This window comes from Stigmatopora nigra, chromosome 13, assembly GCF_051989575.1.
Source record: "Stigmatopora nigra isolate UIUO_SnigA chromosome 13, RoL_Snig_1.1, whole genome shotgun sequence".
Lineage (NCBI taxonomy): Eukaryota > Metazoa > Chordata > Actinopteri > Syngnathiformes > Syngnathidae > Stigmatopora > Stigmatopora nigra.
In genome coordinates, this window is record NC_135520.1 from 13,549,773 (window position 1) to 13,568,289 (window position 18,517).

The following is an 18,517-nucleotide window of genomic DNA, read 5'->3' on the forward strand; positions in this document are numbered from 1 at the left end:
TTAAAACAAGTCTTCTGAGGCAACTGGGTTTTTTCAAGAAGGCTACAAAAGAAAGTAATGCAGCAGTCAAAGCTAGCTACGCCGTTTGTGAGCTGATTGCCAAGGCAGGCAAGCCATTCACAGAACGTGATTTTATCAAAAAGTGCATATTACAGGCTGCACATATTGTCTGTCCAGAAAAGAAAAGTCAGTTCAACAACATCAGCCTTCTGCCAACACCATGGTAAAGCGCATTTCTGACCTGTCAAGTGACATTTATAATCAACTTTGTGAGAAAGCGCAAAACTTCAGTGTATATTCAGTGGCTATTGATAAGACCACAGACATCACAGACACTGCCCAGGATGCAATATATGTCCGTGGCGTTAACGACAATTTTGGGCCAGACCACCGCTAAATAATTATTTCACAAGCTGTGTGATGCCATTCAGAATGCCGGTTTGCCATGGAAGAGCTTTGTTGGAATAACAACTGATGGAGCCCCATCAATGATTGGGAGGAAGAATGGACTGGTAGCACTTGTTCAAAAAAAACTGGAAGAGGAGGGTGTGGAGGAGGCCATAGCCCTGCACTGCATTATCCATCAGCAGGCCCTTTGCAGCAGATGCCTGAAGTTTGACAACGTGATGTCTGTTGTTGTGAAATGCATCAACCAAATCAGATCCAGGGGCTTAAAGCATAGAAGGTTTCGTGCTTTTTTTTGGAGGAAATGGAGTCTGAATATGGGGATGTGCTCTACTTCACTGATTCACAATTAAACATAATACAGACACCTGCCGCCTCCAGAAGTTCTCTGATGACACAGCTATTGTTGGACGAGTGACAGATGGGAACGACCTGGAATACAGGGGAGTCATCACAGCCTTTGTTGGCAGGTTTAGGCAAAACCACCTCTACATCAACACCAGTAAGACAAAGGAAATGGTCATCGACTTTTGGCGGACACCTCAACAGACCACTCAGGTTTACATCCAGGGTAAAGACATTGAAATCTATGAATTTGAAGTACCTGGGTGTTCACCCCAACAACAAACTAGACTGGTCCACAAACATAGATGCCCTGTACAAAAGGGTCCAGAGCTGCCTCTACCTATTGAGGAATATACGGTCCTTTGGAGTGTGCTGGTCACTGCTGAGGAATTTCCACGACACTGTGGTGGCATCTACAGTGTTTTATGCAGTGGTCTGTTGGGGATGCGGGAGCACGGAGAGGGACACGAACAGGCTGATTAAGCTGATCAGGAGGGCCAGCATTGTTCTGGGCTGTTTTTTGGAGGAAGTGGGAGAGCGGAGAATGCTGACCAGGATGATGTCCATCATGGACAGCACTTCCCACCCGCTGCACGAGTCGGTGGAATCCCTTCGAAGCTCTCTTAGCAATAGACTGCTGCACCCTCATTGCAGAAAGGAGCCCTTTCGCAGATCCTTCAGCCCATCAGCTGTCAGGCTCTTTAACAAGCGCAAAACTTCAGTGTATATTCAGTGGTTCTTGATGCGACCACAGACATCACAGACAATGCCCAGCTCGCAATATATGTCCGTGGTGTTGATGACAATTTTGAAGTGTTGGAGGAGTTGCTCACAATAATTCCAATGCATGGCCAGACCACCACTAAATAATTATTTCACAAGCTGTGTGATGCCATTCAGAATGCCGGTTTGCCATGGAAGAGCTTTGTTGGAATAACAACTGATGGAGCCCCATCAATGATTGGGAGGAAGAATGGACTGGTAGCACTAGTTAAAAAAAAAAACTGGAAGAGGAGGGTGTGGAGGAGGCCATAGCCCTGCACTGCATTATCCATCAGCAGGCCCTTTGCAGCAGATGCCTGAAGTTTGACAACGTGATGTCTGTTGTTGTGAAATGCATCAACCAAATCAGATCCAGGGGCTTAAAGCATAGAAGGTTTCGTGCTTTTTGGAGGAAATGGAGTCTGAATATGGGGATGTGCTCTACTTCACTGAGGTACGTTGGCTCAGCAGGGGAAATGTGGTAAAGAGATTGTTTGAGTTGAGAGCAGAAGTAAAAGACTTCATGGAGATAGACGGGGTTGCTGTTCCTGTGCTAAGTGATCCCAAATGGCTCATGGAATTAGCTTTTCTTGTTGATATCACTCATGAGTTTAATGTACTGAACAAGAAGCTAAAAGGCCAGGGGCAACTTGTCAGTGCTGCCTGCCTATGACAATCGTGAGAGCATTCTGCACTAAACTTTTGCTATGGAAACCCCAGCTCTCTCAGACAAACCTTTTCCATTTCCCGGCATGCAAGGCTTTTGTGGATGCAGGCACACCATTCAGTGGTGAGAAATATGTGGAGGCCATTTCGAAGCTGCAGGAGGAATTTGATCAAAGATTTGCAGACTTCAAGACACACAACTGTGCACGACTACAAAGTAGGTAGAGAAGAACATAGAGAGTTGTGCTCTATAAAAAAATGAAGGTGAAACAATACGTGTGTCAACAAGAAGATCCCGGGGGACAGAGAAGTTGCATAGAGTGAATGTAAAGGACTTAAGCACTTGGAGTAAACAGTGCAGGCTGGTCGAGAATGTGGAAAGGAAGTGATATGCAGGTGGGCTGGAACAGCTGGAGGGAGCTAGAGGAACAGCCCACAATGCCCACCCATCACAGTCGGACCTAACCTAATGAAAAGGTCAATTTAAACATTAGGTTGTTTGTTGTGATACACAGGTGAATGGCCGTGCTGTTTTTGACCACAATTTTTCCATAATGTTGTCATTGCACCTTAAACAATCAGTACTCTAGTTATTGTTAAACACATCCCGAGTGTGAGACGATCAAATCACCCAAGCTGTTATTTTGGAGCGATCACGGGCTAAAACGTTTGGAAAAAACTCCTGATCTAGTAGTGTGAAATTAACATGTATCATAAAGCTGCAATTTGATTTCCTAATTGTCCAACCCCCGTATGATCTGCAGAAAAATTCTCTGCCAATGTGCCTCGTTCACCTGTAAGGGAGTTACTCGAAATGGAACCAGAAACTGCCAAATTCAGGTAAGGAGGACCATCCCTTCCTTAAAAGGTGTGTTCCATTCTGTTTCTGCGTGTGTAAACAAACTGAATTGACAACTTTTGATAAAATTCAAGACAAGTTTACAAATCCCTCGCATACAGGTTTCCTAATGATAGTATAATACTAAACAGAGATTTACTGTATTTTTTATTTTATCAGACTCATAGTTATGTCTATGGAGCTGTTCCAGTAACCACTCATAGATTTACATTGCTAGACAGCACATTTCGTCTAACCAAGGTCATCCAGCCTTCTCTTTGCCAAAATTATGCTTGTGACTGGTAAAACTCTAATTCAACTTTTCAGCAAATTGGGTCAGGGATTACAGTGGAATGACGACTTGATTATTTTACCTTTTAGACATATTTCTTTTTCCTTCATTTCAAATATATACAGTGCCGTGAAAAAGTATTTGCCACCTTCCTGGTTTCTGTGTTTATGCATATTTATCACACACCATCAAATCAATTTTCTTGTGACAGAGACAACCCAAGGAGAGAGAAAATGCAATTTCTAAATGATTTACCAAGGATTGAAGAAATTACAAAATTGTCTGGCCCCCTGTGAAAAAAGTAATTTTCCCTTCCTCAAATCACAAAATAACTGACTAATCACAATTGTAAGAAAGTTCAATTTCACATGCATCACCCACAATTGATTACCACCGTGTGTCAAGAAAACACTTAAATAGATTGTGTAAGAGGAAATGCGAGAAGAAATTATTTTTCAGGAAAAGGTTAGAAAGCCATTTCCAAGGCTTTGGCGCTCTAGCAAACCAGTATGTTTAGACAGGGTCCAGTCCTTTAAATTCCTGGGGGTCCACGTCACGCGTATGCTCTCATGGTCTACAAAAATCATGGCATTGGTGATGAAGGCTCAGAAACGACTCCATTTCCTCATGGTACTTAGGAGAAACAACTTGGATACCAAGCTTCTGATAACCTTCTAAAGAACCACTGTAGAAAGCATCCTGGCATACTGCATCACAGTGTGATATGCTGGAAGCACGGCGGCAGACAAAAAGGCCATGCAGAAAGTAACGAATGCCAAATTATGAGTCCGTAACTGTCACTTATTTAGGTCTTTTGCTGAGTAAACATACCTTATGGAGAAGCACTACCAATTTCGTCATGCGCAGTATCTGGGTGTGATGACAAATAGGCTTTTTGTTGTTGATGATGACGACAGGGCCTATGTCCGATTATGTATTATGTATTATCCACAACAGGAGAGAACTGGGAACTGGCAAACCTTCCGAGTGGTCGGCCAGCTAAAATTACTCTGAGGTCGACGATGACTAAACCAGGAGGTCTAAAAAAACCCTAGAAAAACAGAAATAAGGCCTCGGTTAAGGTCAATATTCATTACTCTACTATAAGAAAAACACTGAGTTCCAAAGTTAATACCGTTGCTGTACAAAAAGAATATAAAGGCTCGTCTTACGTTTGCCAAAAAACATTTCGGTGATCCTCCACACTTTCGGAAAGTCATTCTGGACCTGCGGCCTGTTACATTCGGCCAAAACATTGCACAGCATTTCATCAAAAGAACACGATACAGTGGTACTTTGACATACAAGCACCCCAACATATGAGCATTTCGAGATACAAGTAAAATTTTGAGCAAATAATTAACTCTAGATACGAGACAAACTTCGAGGAACGAGAAAGCCAGGTGGCCAAGACATGAGAGGCTGTTTATGATTTTAGTCTTTTGCCACATCTCTTTCGGGTATATCAGATATCTACGACCATTGGGCGGAGCGTTGCATTTTTTGCGTCACTCAGCGCGTAATTGGATTGGATAACTATTCATCCCTGTTACGACTCCCCCTGGGGTAAGATATACCAGGAAGTCGCAACTACCACAGCAGACGGGTTTGGTCAAGCATGAGTCCAGACAAACAATGCAAGTAGCCTTCAGTTATATTTTATTTACAACAAAGTCCATAAAACCTAGACTACGGGATAACATAGGGGAAGCACGAGATATTAAAGTGGCACCCTCAAATAAACACGGTAAAAAAACCCTCCCAGAGAGGTGTCCAAATGAACACCCACAAAATACAGGAGATAAGACCGAAGGGTGCCACTGTCAAACTGATGTAATAAAGTCTAGACAGGGGAACAACTACGTGTCTAAATGCACAAACTATATGTATACCCCGGGTTGTCTAAACTTATCTCAAGTCCCCCTATGCAACCCAATATCATTAACTTTGCCAACACATACAAAATATAACAAGGAGTAACGTACTCACAAGCCTGCAAGTCAGCAGTTCAGCAAAAAGGGATCAAGGGCAGACTGACAAATGAAAAGGGTTTAAATAAGGGCAGGAAGTGAATCTTGATTGGAGGAGGGATGATGGGGAAGTAGTCACAGCTGTGTTGGCCTGGGCAGGGCATTGTCACAGGGGTGGAGCCACAGCTCCAGGTACCTGTAGAGAAAAAGAAACCACACACCTCCTACATAGTGTGTGTCCAGGCTGCCAGCCGTAACAATCCCGTATTTGGGAAATTTCGTTGTCGCCTGTACCAAGAGGGTGAGGAAATAGAGGGATCGCTAATATGAGGAGTATATATCACTTCTTCTTGGCTGCTCATAAGAACATCAAGGACACTGGCTCTCTCCCCGCAACTCCCTCTTGTCTCTGCGTTTTGCATTTATTTAATTTTTTTTCCCTTTAGCCTGTTAGCTCCCATTGTCGGAGTGATCGCTAATACAAGACTAATTGTCGTTTGCAAGTGGTCGTGCATTATCCTATTTGTGCGCATCATTTTCCGAATATTTTGAAGGGAATACAAAAGCAAATAGCCCATCGATAGTGAGTCATTGTGGAGGCGGGGCAAAAAGGTGTCAAACTTTAGTACAAAATTAGAATTAAGTTTAGTGTAAGGTTATATTAAACTTATTTTTGAGTGGCTGCATCATAATCCAAGTTTATTTAAATTTGTTTGTTATTTAACGAGCGTGTTGCCGTGCAAAAAGCCCCCCCCCCTCTCTTTCTCTCTCTCTCTTTCCCCCTTTCAAAATCTATATAATTTTAGTACTATTAAACACATTTTAGTCATATTATTCCACTAGGTATGTGTTACGTTGTTAATAGATGGTGAATTAGAAGAAATAAAACATTTCCAGTCCAATATCCTGTTTTTGGTGTTTTTTCAGAGGTTTGGGACAAATTAATTAGTTTTTAGTTCATTTCAATGAGAAACGTTCGTTTGAGATAAGAAAATATCGACATACTAGCTCATTCCCGGAACGAATTAAGCTCATATCTCGAGTTACCACTACCAACAGTGAAGCATGATGGTGAAAGTCTTATGCTCTATGACTGCTTTCCTGCCTCAGGACCAGGACGACTTTCTGTATTTGATGGAAGAATTAATTCTTCTATGTACCAGCAAATTTTGAAAGAGAATGTCCGGCCCTCAGTTTGTGGGCTCAGACTCTAGTGCTCTTGAAGCATGTGCCAGACAATGATCCAAAACACACAAGCAGGTCCGCCTCTGGATTGGATTTTAAAAAAAAGTTAAGGTTTTGGAGTGGCCAAGTCAACGTCTGGACTTAAATCTTATAATGCTTAAAATGTTGTGGCGTGATCAGAAATTGACTGTTCATGCTAGAAAATCCTCTAATATTGCAGAATTGAAACAATTCTGCACAGAAGAGTGGGCCAAAATTCCTCCAAAGCTTTGTGAAAGACTCATCACAAATGTTTGTAAATGCGTGTTTTCTGTTATTCCTGCTAAAGATGGTACTGGTTCAGCAGACGATTAATTTCTCTCAGAGGGCCTGATAAGTTTGTATTTTTATTATTCCTTGGTAAATAAAATCAGCTTTTAGAAACTGCACTTTATATTTTCTTGGTAAGTCTTTGTGTGTGTGATAAATGTGCATGAACAGAAATCAGAAAGGGGGCAAACACTCTTTTACGGCACTGTAGACATATCGAGTGATAAATGACCTCCCATTGGGAAGGAGTGTGCTCCGTCGCCATGCTGCTTTTTGTTTGCCTTTGACCCTCATTTGCCAGACTTCTAACATGCCTAATTACATAACTGCCATTGTTTCGTGAGTTTTCCCAGGTATGCCCAATGCTGGTTTATTCTTCTTTATAAGGGCCCCAAAAAAGAGATTTCCGGTGTGAGTATGAAGAAGCAGGCTCTGGTATCAATAGAAGTTAAAGAAGAAATTAAATTTGAAAAATATCAAAGAGCATGCAACTGACGCAAGGGCGGCCCGGTGGAGCAAGGGGTTAGCGCATTGGCGTCACAGCTCTAGGGTCAATCCAGGTCACATCCAGCTGTGTGAAATGCGCATGTTCCCCCGGGCCTGCGTGGGTTTCCTTCGGGTACTCCGGTTTCCTCCCACATTCCAAAAACATGCATGGTAGGCTGTTTGGACACTCTAATTTGCCCCGAGGTATGGGTGTGAGTGTGCATGGTTGTCCGTCTCCTTGTGCCCTGCGATGGGCTGGCCATCGACTCAGGATGTCCCCCGCCAATGGCCCGGAGTCAGCTGGGATTCAGAAAATGAGATTTTATTCATGTTTCTGCTCCTACTGAATCAACATTTAAACCCAAAAATATATTTCTTTACCCCATTTTCCATCTTAAAACATTTTTGAAAACCTTCCGGGAAGCTACTAGGGCAGCGCTAAAGAGCGGCATGTAGTTCCAGATTATAGGATTGCCACCCCCCCCGACCTATTCATTAAACTAGCTGACTGAACATCTACCATGATGGTTGATTCCCTAAATTTTGAGGGAGGTTGTACTACAATTTGGGGCATTGTCTGTTAAATCAAGTTTCGATCATCAAATTTGTGTACACCGCTACCTTAGTTTGATATTAAAATGGGCCGATAGGACAATATTTGTTATCCGAAGTGTGTAAACTCTCATTTATGTGTAGCCCTGCAGAAAGAACATACGATGGGAAGGTCCGGGTGACTGTGGAGGTCGTCGGAAAGGGGAAATTTAAAGGAGTCGGACGCAGCTACCGTATTGCCAAGTCAGCAGCAGCCAGACGAGCGCTGCGCAGCCTCAAAGCCAATCAACCTCAGGTTCAAAACAACTGAGCTCCTCTCAGTGTAAAGCATCTGCACTATTGATTTTATACAAGGAAAAAACTCAATTTGTTGCCTGTGGTTTTGTTTGTTACATTAAGTGATGAAAGTCTGAGGAAGCCAGGAAACACTCACTGTATGCAGATGGTAACATTAAGCAAAATTTTCTTTAGTCAGGTTGCAATGTTTATCATATTTTTCCCCCAAACCTCATTATATGAGGTAAATACCTGTTATGTAATCATGTTGTAAATAGTTCAATCAATCTGTAAATTAACATGCTTAAAGGAAGGAAAACAATCTAGAAAAACATGTTTTCCTCAGACTGCTCTTTTTACAGTTGGTTTTTATAGTGTTAAAACATGGTGGTAGCACACGCTGAATACCAGATTACACTAGAGAATACACACATTGAGGTTGGAAATTTCCCCATAAAATATGTTTGTAAAGATTATGACACTTAATCTTTAATGGTCTGTAATTTGAGAGTTTTATGGTCATATTGACAAAAAATATATATAGATAAGAAACTGTTTAAGAATCTAAAATAGTTTTGAATGCACAGTTCATCTGTATACCGCGCTTAAAAAAAAACAGGAATATATAAATTCACAGTTGCTGTAATTTGAATCACAATTAGGGGTATGTTCTCATCTAAAACTGTATGAACTGGATTTCTTCTTTGTTTTTATTATTTTGTATATGACGGTGACATGAAATCTTGTGGCATTATTTCCGTTATCAGTTTGAAAGATGTTTTCATACTAATTAGATATCACGCATCAATAACGTATTTGTTCTTTTCCAGTAACTGATTTCTGTAAAATCATTTTTTAATGTAGGACAAGAGACAAACTACTGAATATCAATTTTAGGGTTCTGAATATTTTTTTTACATTGTGTCAGTTTTCACACATTAAGTACCCATGTTTCAGGGTAGGGAGGATTTATTACATTCAAGTATAATTAATTCCCTGTTTTCTATCCAAATGTAGTTGCAGCTGTTTTGAAACAAGGTTAACGCTAACAATGGGAAATAATGCTATTAAACCATTTATTTTATTTTTCATTGCAGATTGTTAATTTAATTTCTTGTATAAATTGTCTGGTGTTATTTTCTTTTTCATTAATTTACACCTCAGTACCTCAGTTAATTGCCTGCATATTTGGGTTTTTCTTTTTACTTGGGTGCTCTTTTTTATATAAAGCTTGAAATTGTCATCTTTTTGCACTCTAACTGTAATACCTCTTAATTTGATGTATAATGTTGTATGGAATGGCTTTTTATTTTTAGGTCTTATTTTGCCTGTTATTATATTGTGTCAGTATCAGTATGTTGTTCTCTTCCACAGTTGTGATTGAGACTAGAAAGTTGGGTAGGAGCTGAGTTTCTTTAGGTTGCGAATTATATTTATCTGATTTAAAAAATAAATACATAAAAACAGTTTAATTTGATGGTCTGTAAACTTATGAAAGTAATCCGATTTCACCTATAATCAGAGTGAACAGAACTCATTGGCTGCTATTGATGGCATTAAACATCAAATCCACGTCAATCCAAATACACTTCCAATCCACTGGACATCTAGCACCATCAATGGCATTGAAACATCAGCTTTTAGTTCTCTTCCTCTCCTCTCAGTTTAAGTGAGATGAAAGTTTTGTCTTTGTCATGATCAGGCAATGCATTAATAAATCGATACCTGCCTGGGTTAGGTAATTAGTACTTCTCTGAGGTGGTTCTCTGAAATTGCATCATCGTTTATTATACATCAACGTCTTCCCTGGAATTTCTGTAGTTTTCCCGGACAAGTAATGCAAACTCCAGAACTCCTTTTTTTTCTTCAAGATGGTGGCGTCTGCTCGAGCAGTGGTCAAAGGCTCTGTCTACGTGTGCATTCGTTTTGTGTCTTGTCGTAAGTTAATAACTGTCAACCTCGGCCAATTGCGCCTCTTATTAATGATTGTAATTCCAATAATTAAGCGATTTAAAAAAAAAACAGGTACAAATGCAATGCGGCACATATTTGCTCTCACTGGGTGCACGTAAAAGTAAAATATTCCCAAAGACGTGACGTTTTCGTCTTCTACCAGTGACTGAGACAATCCTTATTATAACCGAAATTTGGTAAAACGACATCAGTTTTACAAAAAACACACTAAAATCGTGTACAATAGTTGATATACGGCATTCACAGTTTGAAACGACCAAAAAACGTATACATTAGGGGAAAAATGTATAAGTTGACAGGTATGCAAGTTTTTCGGCAAAACCGGTCTTTAAATTCAGCCGCGCACATAATTGCAGGAGATTTTAATCAGGCAAATCTCAAAACGTATGCTAAAGTTTTACCAGCATTTGAAATTTCATAAAAAAAGAGGGAAAAACTCTGGATCATGTTTACTCGGACATCAAAGATGCATACAGAATCATACCTCGCTCACACTTGGTACAGTCAGATCATGTCTTTGTTCTTGGCCCCAGTTTACACTCCCTTTAGCCGACAATCAGCCACAAAGGCGAACCATTATCACATTGCCTGACGACACCATTCCCCAACTTAAAGACCGCTTTGAATAGACACTTGGAAACTCAACCACAATATGGGAACCATTACAGACATGGTACTGTCTTACACAAGGTACTGCAAGGCTAAGGTCACTGTCCAGGTGTACTCAAACCGGAAACCGTTGATTACCACCCAGGTCCAATCACTCCTTCGGGCATGAGAAGCAGCCGGCGAGAGGGCACTTTACGGAAGATGCATTAAGGCTGCCAAAGCAGACTACAAGGGGAAGTTAGTAGGACAACTTGACAACTGTGGTGGGGATGATCACAAAGAAGAATGAGACTGCCTTCAGGGATGAGGTCGTTTTGACTCCGCAGGTGGTCCGTTCTCAACAACTTGGTGCTGAATGTCTCCAAAACCAGATAACTCATCTTGGACTCATCAAAAGATCATCAACTGCTCCCTACCTACCCTGTCCAGAATCTACACATCGCGGTGCCTCAGAAGGGCAGAGAGCATAAAAAGAACAATACACATCTAGCCTTACACTAATTCAACCATCTGCCATATGGAAGGCGCTCCAGAGTCATGATATCCAAAACCAACAGACTCGAGGACAATTTCTTCATAAGTGCTTGAGTTCAGCAAGTGGTGCTCTCAACAACTTGGCGCTGAACGTCACCAAAACCATGGAATTCATCGTGGACTTCAGACGGAACAAAGCCGCTCCACTCTGCTGATCTCACTTGAAATCATTTATTTATTTATTTTTTATTCATATTTATTTCCCTTTTGTTATTTGTGCACTACGTGGTGAAAGCTTTCACCCTCATTATACTTGTTGAATGTCAATAAAAGCATTGAATTCAATTCTTGACATCCGGAAATCCCCCAAAAATTGCCACTTAAATTATTTTCTATTGTGGACGAATGTGCAGCACAAGGCGTTTTGGATCTTCTTATTTTTGTCCACTTCAAACAGTCCAAGGTGTTTTGGCTTCTCTTTGTTTAGTCTAACTAAGGTTCCCAGGACCAAAGCACTACTTTGTTGCAAGCAAAGCATATTCTCCAATGAAAGCAAATATATAATAATGTGAGACTAACACTAATCTAATAATAATGTGAGACTAACATGAATCTAATAATAATGAGCAAAGTTTAAAAGTAAAGCAAAGCATATTCTTCATTGCAAGCAAATATATAATAATGTGCTCTGTATAATCCTGACAAAACCCAGAAGCTCGCAGAGCTTTATTGGTCTGTTTTCGACGAAATATCCCATGTTAAAGCTGTCTCCAAAGAGATCAACATTTGCACATTGCACAAAATGCAAGTGCAGGTAAAAGACCAGCTGAAAAACTGAATTCGCCAATATTAACAACAGATAAAACTACACTTTTACACCTATTTTCATTTTACTGTACTTTTTCAAAAGTTGGCAAAAACACAATATTTCGAATAAAGTAAAAACATGATAATAACAGTTTGATTGAAATTGTCCTACGTTACTTTTTTTTGCATTTTATTTTGATATTGTGTGAATCACATTCATTCTTGAAAAACTCCGGAAATAGGACAAGGGTACTTGTTTTTAATTTAAGCTGTAGCTGGGGGAAAAATGCCACAAGTTTATAGTTGACAAAAATTCAGGTAGATTTTAACCACTTATATAATGTGTCAAGGTAAAGTTTCTCTACTTTTTGGAAGATATATTCTTTTAATTTGGTGGACTACAAATGTGATACAAGCATGACCAGTGTTCCATTCTAATGTATACTGCTACCTCTACTTCTGAATGCTTCTAGATCTGAAATATTCAGGGTATGAAAAGCTCTGATGTGAAACCTTTTCTCCCAAAATCCGAAAACAAAATCTAAGTTATGAAAAATCAAACAAAATCAAATATCCTCCAAAATAAAAATACCCTTCCTGTTTCCTATGAACCTTTTTTGGTTTTGTTTTTGTAATTAATTGCCGTGCTAGAATTGGTTTCCAATTGGCACTCCCAACACTTCGCTGGTTTCCGATGTGCTAGCAGGAAACTGCATCTCCATGATGCTAGAATTGATGTTATCGTGCTGTCGGCGGACGAGAGCCAGTTTATGGAGAGTATCTCCCACCGGTTCCGATAGGGGAGCACAGCATTAGCCTGTCCACATCAGGCTAGCATCCACCAGCAGTCTATGCGCATGAGTATTCGACCAATAACCCCTTTAACTGTACTTTTTAATTTTCTGTAAGACCCCGGCTGATCAGCACCGGTCGCACAGTTCTTGATTTGTGTGCTTTCGTCCCTCGTTTATTACAGAATTCTTTCTTGAGTTTTTCTCAGTCTCTAACATATGTTGAAGTTGGGTGTTAGGGTGCCTGTGTAACTATATTTACTCAGCTGCCACTCGCAAATCCACCCCCAGTTGAAATTGTCTTTGCATTTCTTTTTCATTTGAATAGCTTGATTGTTCTTTTTTTAAGTTTAGAGTCTAGTCTAAAAGAGGCTAATTCAATGTAAAATATTTGTCTTACAAAGAATCCATGTTACACTAGAATCAATTATTTCATCAGTAGAGGTACCACTGTATTTAAATTCACTTCAACTGCAATTAGGATTTTAGTGTTATTTTTGTACAATGTTTTATTTTAATAACAGTGTGTTAAAGGCTGGATCATCAACAATATTCATACGGAAGAAGCATCAAGCACGTAGTGGTTTTTGACTCCCGGCCGATGGAGGTTATCTGGGGGAGACTCCCCCGAACGCTTCTCAAAATGACCGCTATCCGCTTGCTCCTTTGTTCTCTTCTCTAGACCCCACCCTTCCTAGCAAGGGGGGAGCGGACAGACAGGGCCCACATTCATCTGGAAGTCTCCGCCAAATACGACGTCTCATCGGTCGGTGAAGCAATTTATAGAGGTAGGCGGAGACAAACTTTAGGCGGGAATACATGATCAGGAAATGGGGGTGGTCACAACAAAAGGTGTAGTGCACGTTTTAACCAATAGGTGTAAATAAAATTCTATTCTAGTAACTTTCAATTCATAAGAGTGCAGAAGGGTGCAAGATTAAATTTAAGAATACAATTCATATTTCACATTTCCCTAGGACTAGTCACACTTTGAAGGAATGCGAGAATTTCCAGTTTGGTTTGCGATGCGGTGATACTGTATGTCACTGTAAACTACTAGCCTGTGCTGGATTGTGATTTGAATCATAGCTTTCACACAAAAATTCAAAATAGTAGCATAATCTCAAGAATGGGGGTTGGGAATTCAATGCAAACCACGACCACAGTGATGCACCTACGGCTGAATGATCCTGGGTCATGGTGTTGACTAGAGCCTTTATTTCAGCTTTGGCACGAGCAATGTACTGGTTTCATCTGGGATGAAGTGCAGCAGTGTTCTCCCATCATGGCACACACACCGTCCTTGGCTGTTATCAAATACAGGACCATCCGGTCCTGCAACTCCATTCCCTCTGGGCTTTTATATCATCTGCTATTTCCTGTAGGGCCTTGACAGTTTGGTTAATGAACACTCATGTAACAGTTCAATGTCTTTACACGGAGCATACCTTTATCCAATCCAAGTGGTGAAAGTATTGACAGTATGATTTTCCGAGGTTGTGGATCACAATTTATGTTCACCAGGAACATCACCCCCTGTCTTCCGTTTGCATCCCTTTTTACTTCATACATCATATCTGATATTTTATCTTTTAGTTCCAACAATTTAGATGTGCCTTCATCCTCTAGTTCCTCTTATTCTTCTTTTTCTGGGTGCTTTATAATGTGACTCACTAATATGTTGAGAAAATCACATTTCCAGTAGATTATTTTCCATCAGGTTGTACAATTTTCTTACCACCTCTTCTTGCAACTGTTCCATTTTGTCGACAATGTAGGCGCTCTGTTGACTGTACAGGAATGAACTCTGAACTGGCACGTCTTTACTTTCCCTCTGATGATCTTGGATTGGCCTCGGATGACAAATGTTCAACCGCCAACTTCCAGTACCTCTCAAACAGCAACACCTCTTCTCACTGCCATCTGCCTGGTTTGTAGTGTTTGTGGGAATTTAGTTCAGAATTCAGTGAGCAGGTCATGGACACTGGACATCTGAACAGCAATCCCAGTGTTGCCTCCAAATGTTGCACCCTACATTTTCACTTGAAACACAGGGCAATAATCACAATAGTGATCCTTTGTTGCTTCCTCAATTCAGCTTTACTCATATATCTTTATCAACTGAACAAAAACCTATAATATGCAATTTACACCCACATAAATATATTAGCAACACGTTAGAACCCAAAACATAATGTACAATTACACCCTTTCAGTATACGCTCATAACTTATCTTTTCTTACAACCCTAAAACTTTGAGAAATCCTTCTCAACTATTCGACAGGGTAAACAATAAAATATCGATAACATGAATTCCTTGCTATAACCGTCATAGAAACTATACAGCGTCCTGAATATTACATACATATCCATGACCTGGGGCTCGCACATTTCTGCTCACACTTCAAAAGTAAATAAACATTACTCGACATTATCTTCTCTCTCACACGCTAAACAGTATATATTGCAAACCACAAACTCAACCGGCCTCTACAACAACCAGCATACCTCGAAACAGGGAGAAATAATCAAAATAGTGATTCGCTGTTGCTTCCTCAATCCATCTTTACTGATATGAAGAAAATCTCCTGTGTTGGTCAAGTAATGTGCATCAAGGTATCAATAATTGAATACTGATATGCAACCTGTCAAAACTAGTGGTATGCGCATCAAGGCATCAATAATCGAATACTGATACACACTTTAACATGTCACTAGCTTATATAAGGTTTCAATTGGTCTTTGTGTTGTTTTGAAGGCCGATGACCAACTTGTTAAGCAATAACTAGTCAAAAACAAATCAATCAAAAGCCTTTATTGTCATCATGCATGTATAATGAAATTTGTGGTTCTAGTCCACAAAGTGTTTTCCCACCTAAAGAACGTAAATAAGTAATATAAAAATATAGAGACATCCTTTTAAGGTAAATTCTAGAATATTGCACATTTTTATTGCACACCCCAAAATGATTGCCCAGAAGGGATTGTGTGTTGTGCTAACGCAAGTTCAGAGTCCTAATTGCTGTGGGGTAAAAATGTCCCTTAGTCTATTGGTCCATGCTTTGTGAGACCTTTAGCGTCTGCCAGAGGGGAGCAGCTGTAACAGGTTGTGTCCAGGGTGGTAGTCCTTGACAATGTTCCCGGCTCTGCTGAGGTAGTGAGGGCTGGCAATGTCTTCCAGTGAGGGTAGAGAGCAGCCAATGATCTTCCGGGTGGTGTTGATCATTCTTTGCATGGCTTTACTGTCTGCCGGCGTGCTTCCAGCGTACCACACTGTAATGTCGTATGCTTGGATGCTCTCAACAGTGGCTCTATTAGAAGGTTACCAGAAGCTTGGTGTCCAAGTTGTAACTCTTGAGTACCCTCGGGAAATCATTTCTGGACCTTCTTCATCACTGCTGTGGTGTTGGTAGACCAGGAGACCTTGTCCGTCACGTGGACCCCCAGGGATTTGAAGGACTGGACCCTGTCTATGCATACTCCATTTATGAAGAGTGGGGCCAGATCTGTGCTGCGTTTGCGAAAGTTATTTTTTTAGTTTTCAAGCTGTTTAGTGTGAGATTTTTCACCAAACACCACAAAGACAGTTTGTTGACCTCATCTCTGTAGGCAAGAAAAGGATGCCATTTTCAAAAACCACTTCTGATGTCATTTAAAGCAACAAATCACGTCAGAAATATTGGCTTATTTATTGCCTAAGACCTAAACTTTCTACACTTTGTGACTAAATCTGCTTATAAACAACAGAAAAATAGAAAAATAGAGCCAGAATGAATCGGGACTGGTAGCCTTCCTTGCTTCAATCTTTTGCTGTTTTTATCACCTAATCGACAGTAATGCAGAGACCGGTGGAAAAGGGGGGGAGAAGAAAGAGGGCAGAGAGTTGCTTCTGGTCTGGTGGGTCAGAGGAGTGGGGGCAGAACTGAATCTGTTAAAGAACTGATTCAATTCATTGGCCAGCAGCCTTCCTGTGTAATATGATAATTGTGTCAAAATATAATTTTGCTGACTCAGATTGTTTTCAAATGAACTGAATCTGTTAAAGAACTGATTCAATTCATTGGCCAGCAGCCTTCCTGTGTAATATGATAATTGTGTCAAAATATAATTTTGCTGACTCAGATTGTTTTCAAATGAACTGAATCTGTTAAAGAACTGATTCAGTTTATTGGCCCACTCCCATGTAAAACGGCCCAATGCTAACAGCTACTAGCTCAATATCTCAAGTGCAAACTTGCTCCTTCATAGTAATATTCCCGGGGCTGCACCATCTACTATTAATACCGACCTCCTCAGCATTTCTGTCTGCCCTCACCGGCTAAAAGCCACCCAAGGAGACGAGAGAGTCTGGTTTTAGTTCATTCAGCCATGTCTCCGTGAAGCGCATAATGCATATTTTCTGATATTGTCGTTGTAGGATGGTAAGCCTAATTAGCTTTTCCATCTTAATGGGAAGAGATCTTACATTCCCCATAATAATAGATGGAATGCTTGGTCTGAAAAGTCGCTTTCTCTCCTGACATTCTGTAATGTCCAGAATTTGCAATGATAAACTAAACTAATAGATCACAGACTGCCTCTCACAAAACTTGAGTTTTGAAGTAGTCTTGAAAGTAAAGTTGTAAAACATTAAAGTATGGAGTATAAAATATATAGTAAAGTAACAAGTAGAATGTTAAGTGACAATAAAACGTAAAAATAAAGGATAAAAAAAGCTGTAAGAGCAGAATACGAGTGAGGGTTTGGGGAACTACTGCAACTGGCTGCCACTTTGAACGGTGCCTATGATGTTATATGCTATATGTACTCTCCTTACTCTGCATTCTAGTACAGTACTTAGTAGTTAATTTTTTTTAATTTATAGATTTTATTTAGATAATAAGATATTGTCTTTTCATATGCCTATAACTGATATTTAATAAATACACACTTGATAATTGTACTTGTGTACTTGTATTTTCATATAGGCACGAAAACAAGTAGTATGGTATGTAATAATAATAGGGGTGATCCAACTTTTTGTTTTTTCGATTACCCATGTCTGGTCTACATTATCCGCAAAAAAACAGGGATCAGTGTATAGTACAGCCCCAGCTTCTTCCCTCCAGGGATTAACAAGCTAGATGGGCTGCCAAAACATTGAATTGTCCGTTCAAAACAATGAGACTAGTAAGTGACTGATGTGTTTGAAAGCGCATTGGCGACATCTTATGATTCACATTTGAACAATTCTGTCCCAGATCTCAGCTACTCTATTGTGCTGACAATTCTATTTTCACAGGTATGAAAAGAATGCGTATCTTGTTTTCATGTTTCTGATAGCAATAATACATATGAATTTGCTATTTTTCCAGATGTAATTATTGATCCAACCTGCATAGTCATAATTTGGATAAATTATGTCCATTCAAAACTTGTGTTCATTAGGATGTATAAGTTCCTTTATCCATTCATTTTTTTCAACATATGATTGGTTGCTGATAGGCTTCTCTATCCCCAAGCTTTCAGAAAAACAAGCAAAGAAAGCAAGGGGGTTAGGGGGTACCCTCCAATTATGGGAGGAATTGTACTTCTACTACTAAGCATTTTGAATAGTTCTTTGCTAAATATTTTTTAAAGGTTAGTGGTCAATAAATTAGCATAATATAGGAAAGAAGAGAAAAATTAGATAACTTAGCCTAACTTGCCCAATAGAAAATATATAGCTGTCAAACTCAGTAAATGAAAACTTAAATTCCAAGAATATTTGGATTCACTACAGTCCTTCTTTGAATA

At 40.0% G+C, this 18,517-nt stretch overlaps 1 protein-coding gene across 5 annotated transcripts in view; it reads left to right on the plus strand.

Annotated features, from left to right (window-relative positions):
• dicer1 (dicer 1, ribonuclease type III) overlaps window positions 1-9,553 on the plus strand; it is a 172,366-nt gene extending 162,813 nt beyond the window's left edge. For 4 of the 5 annotated variants that reach the window (XM_077730529.1, XM_077730528.1, XM_077730531.1 and 1 more), the window contains 2 exons: window positions 2,943-3,018; window positions 7,955-9,553. In XM_077730529.1, coding sequence (XP_077586655.1) covers window positions 2,943-3,018; window positions 7,955-8,120 — 242 coding nt within the window. In that variant the 3' untranslated portion in view covers window positions 8,121-9,553. The remainder of the gene's footprint in view (window positions 1-2,942; window positions 3,019-7,954) is intronic. The other variant, XM_077730532.1, reaches the window with a different exon arrangement.
• Window positions 9,554-18,517: the final 8,964 nt, after the last annotated feature.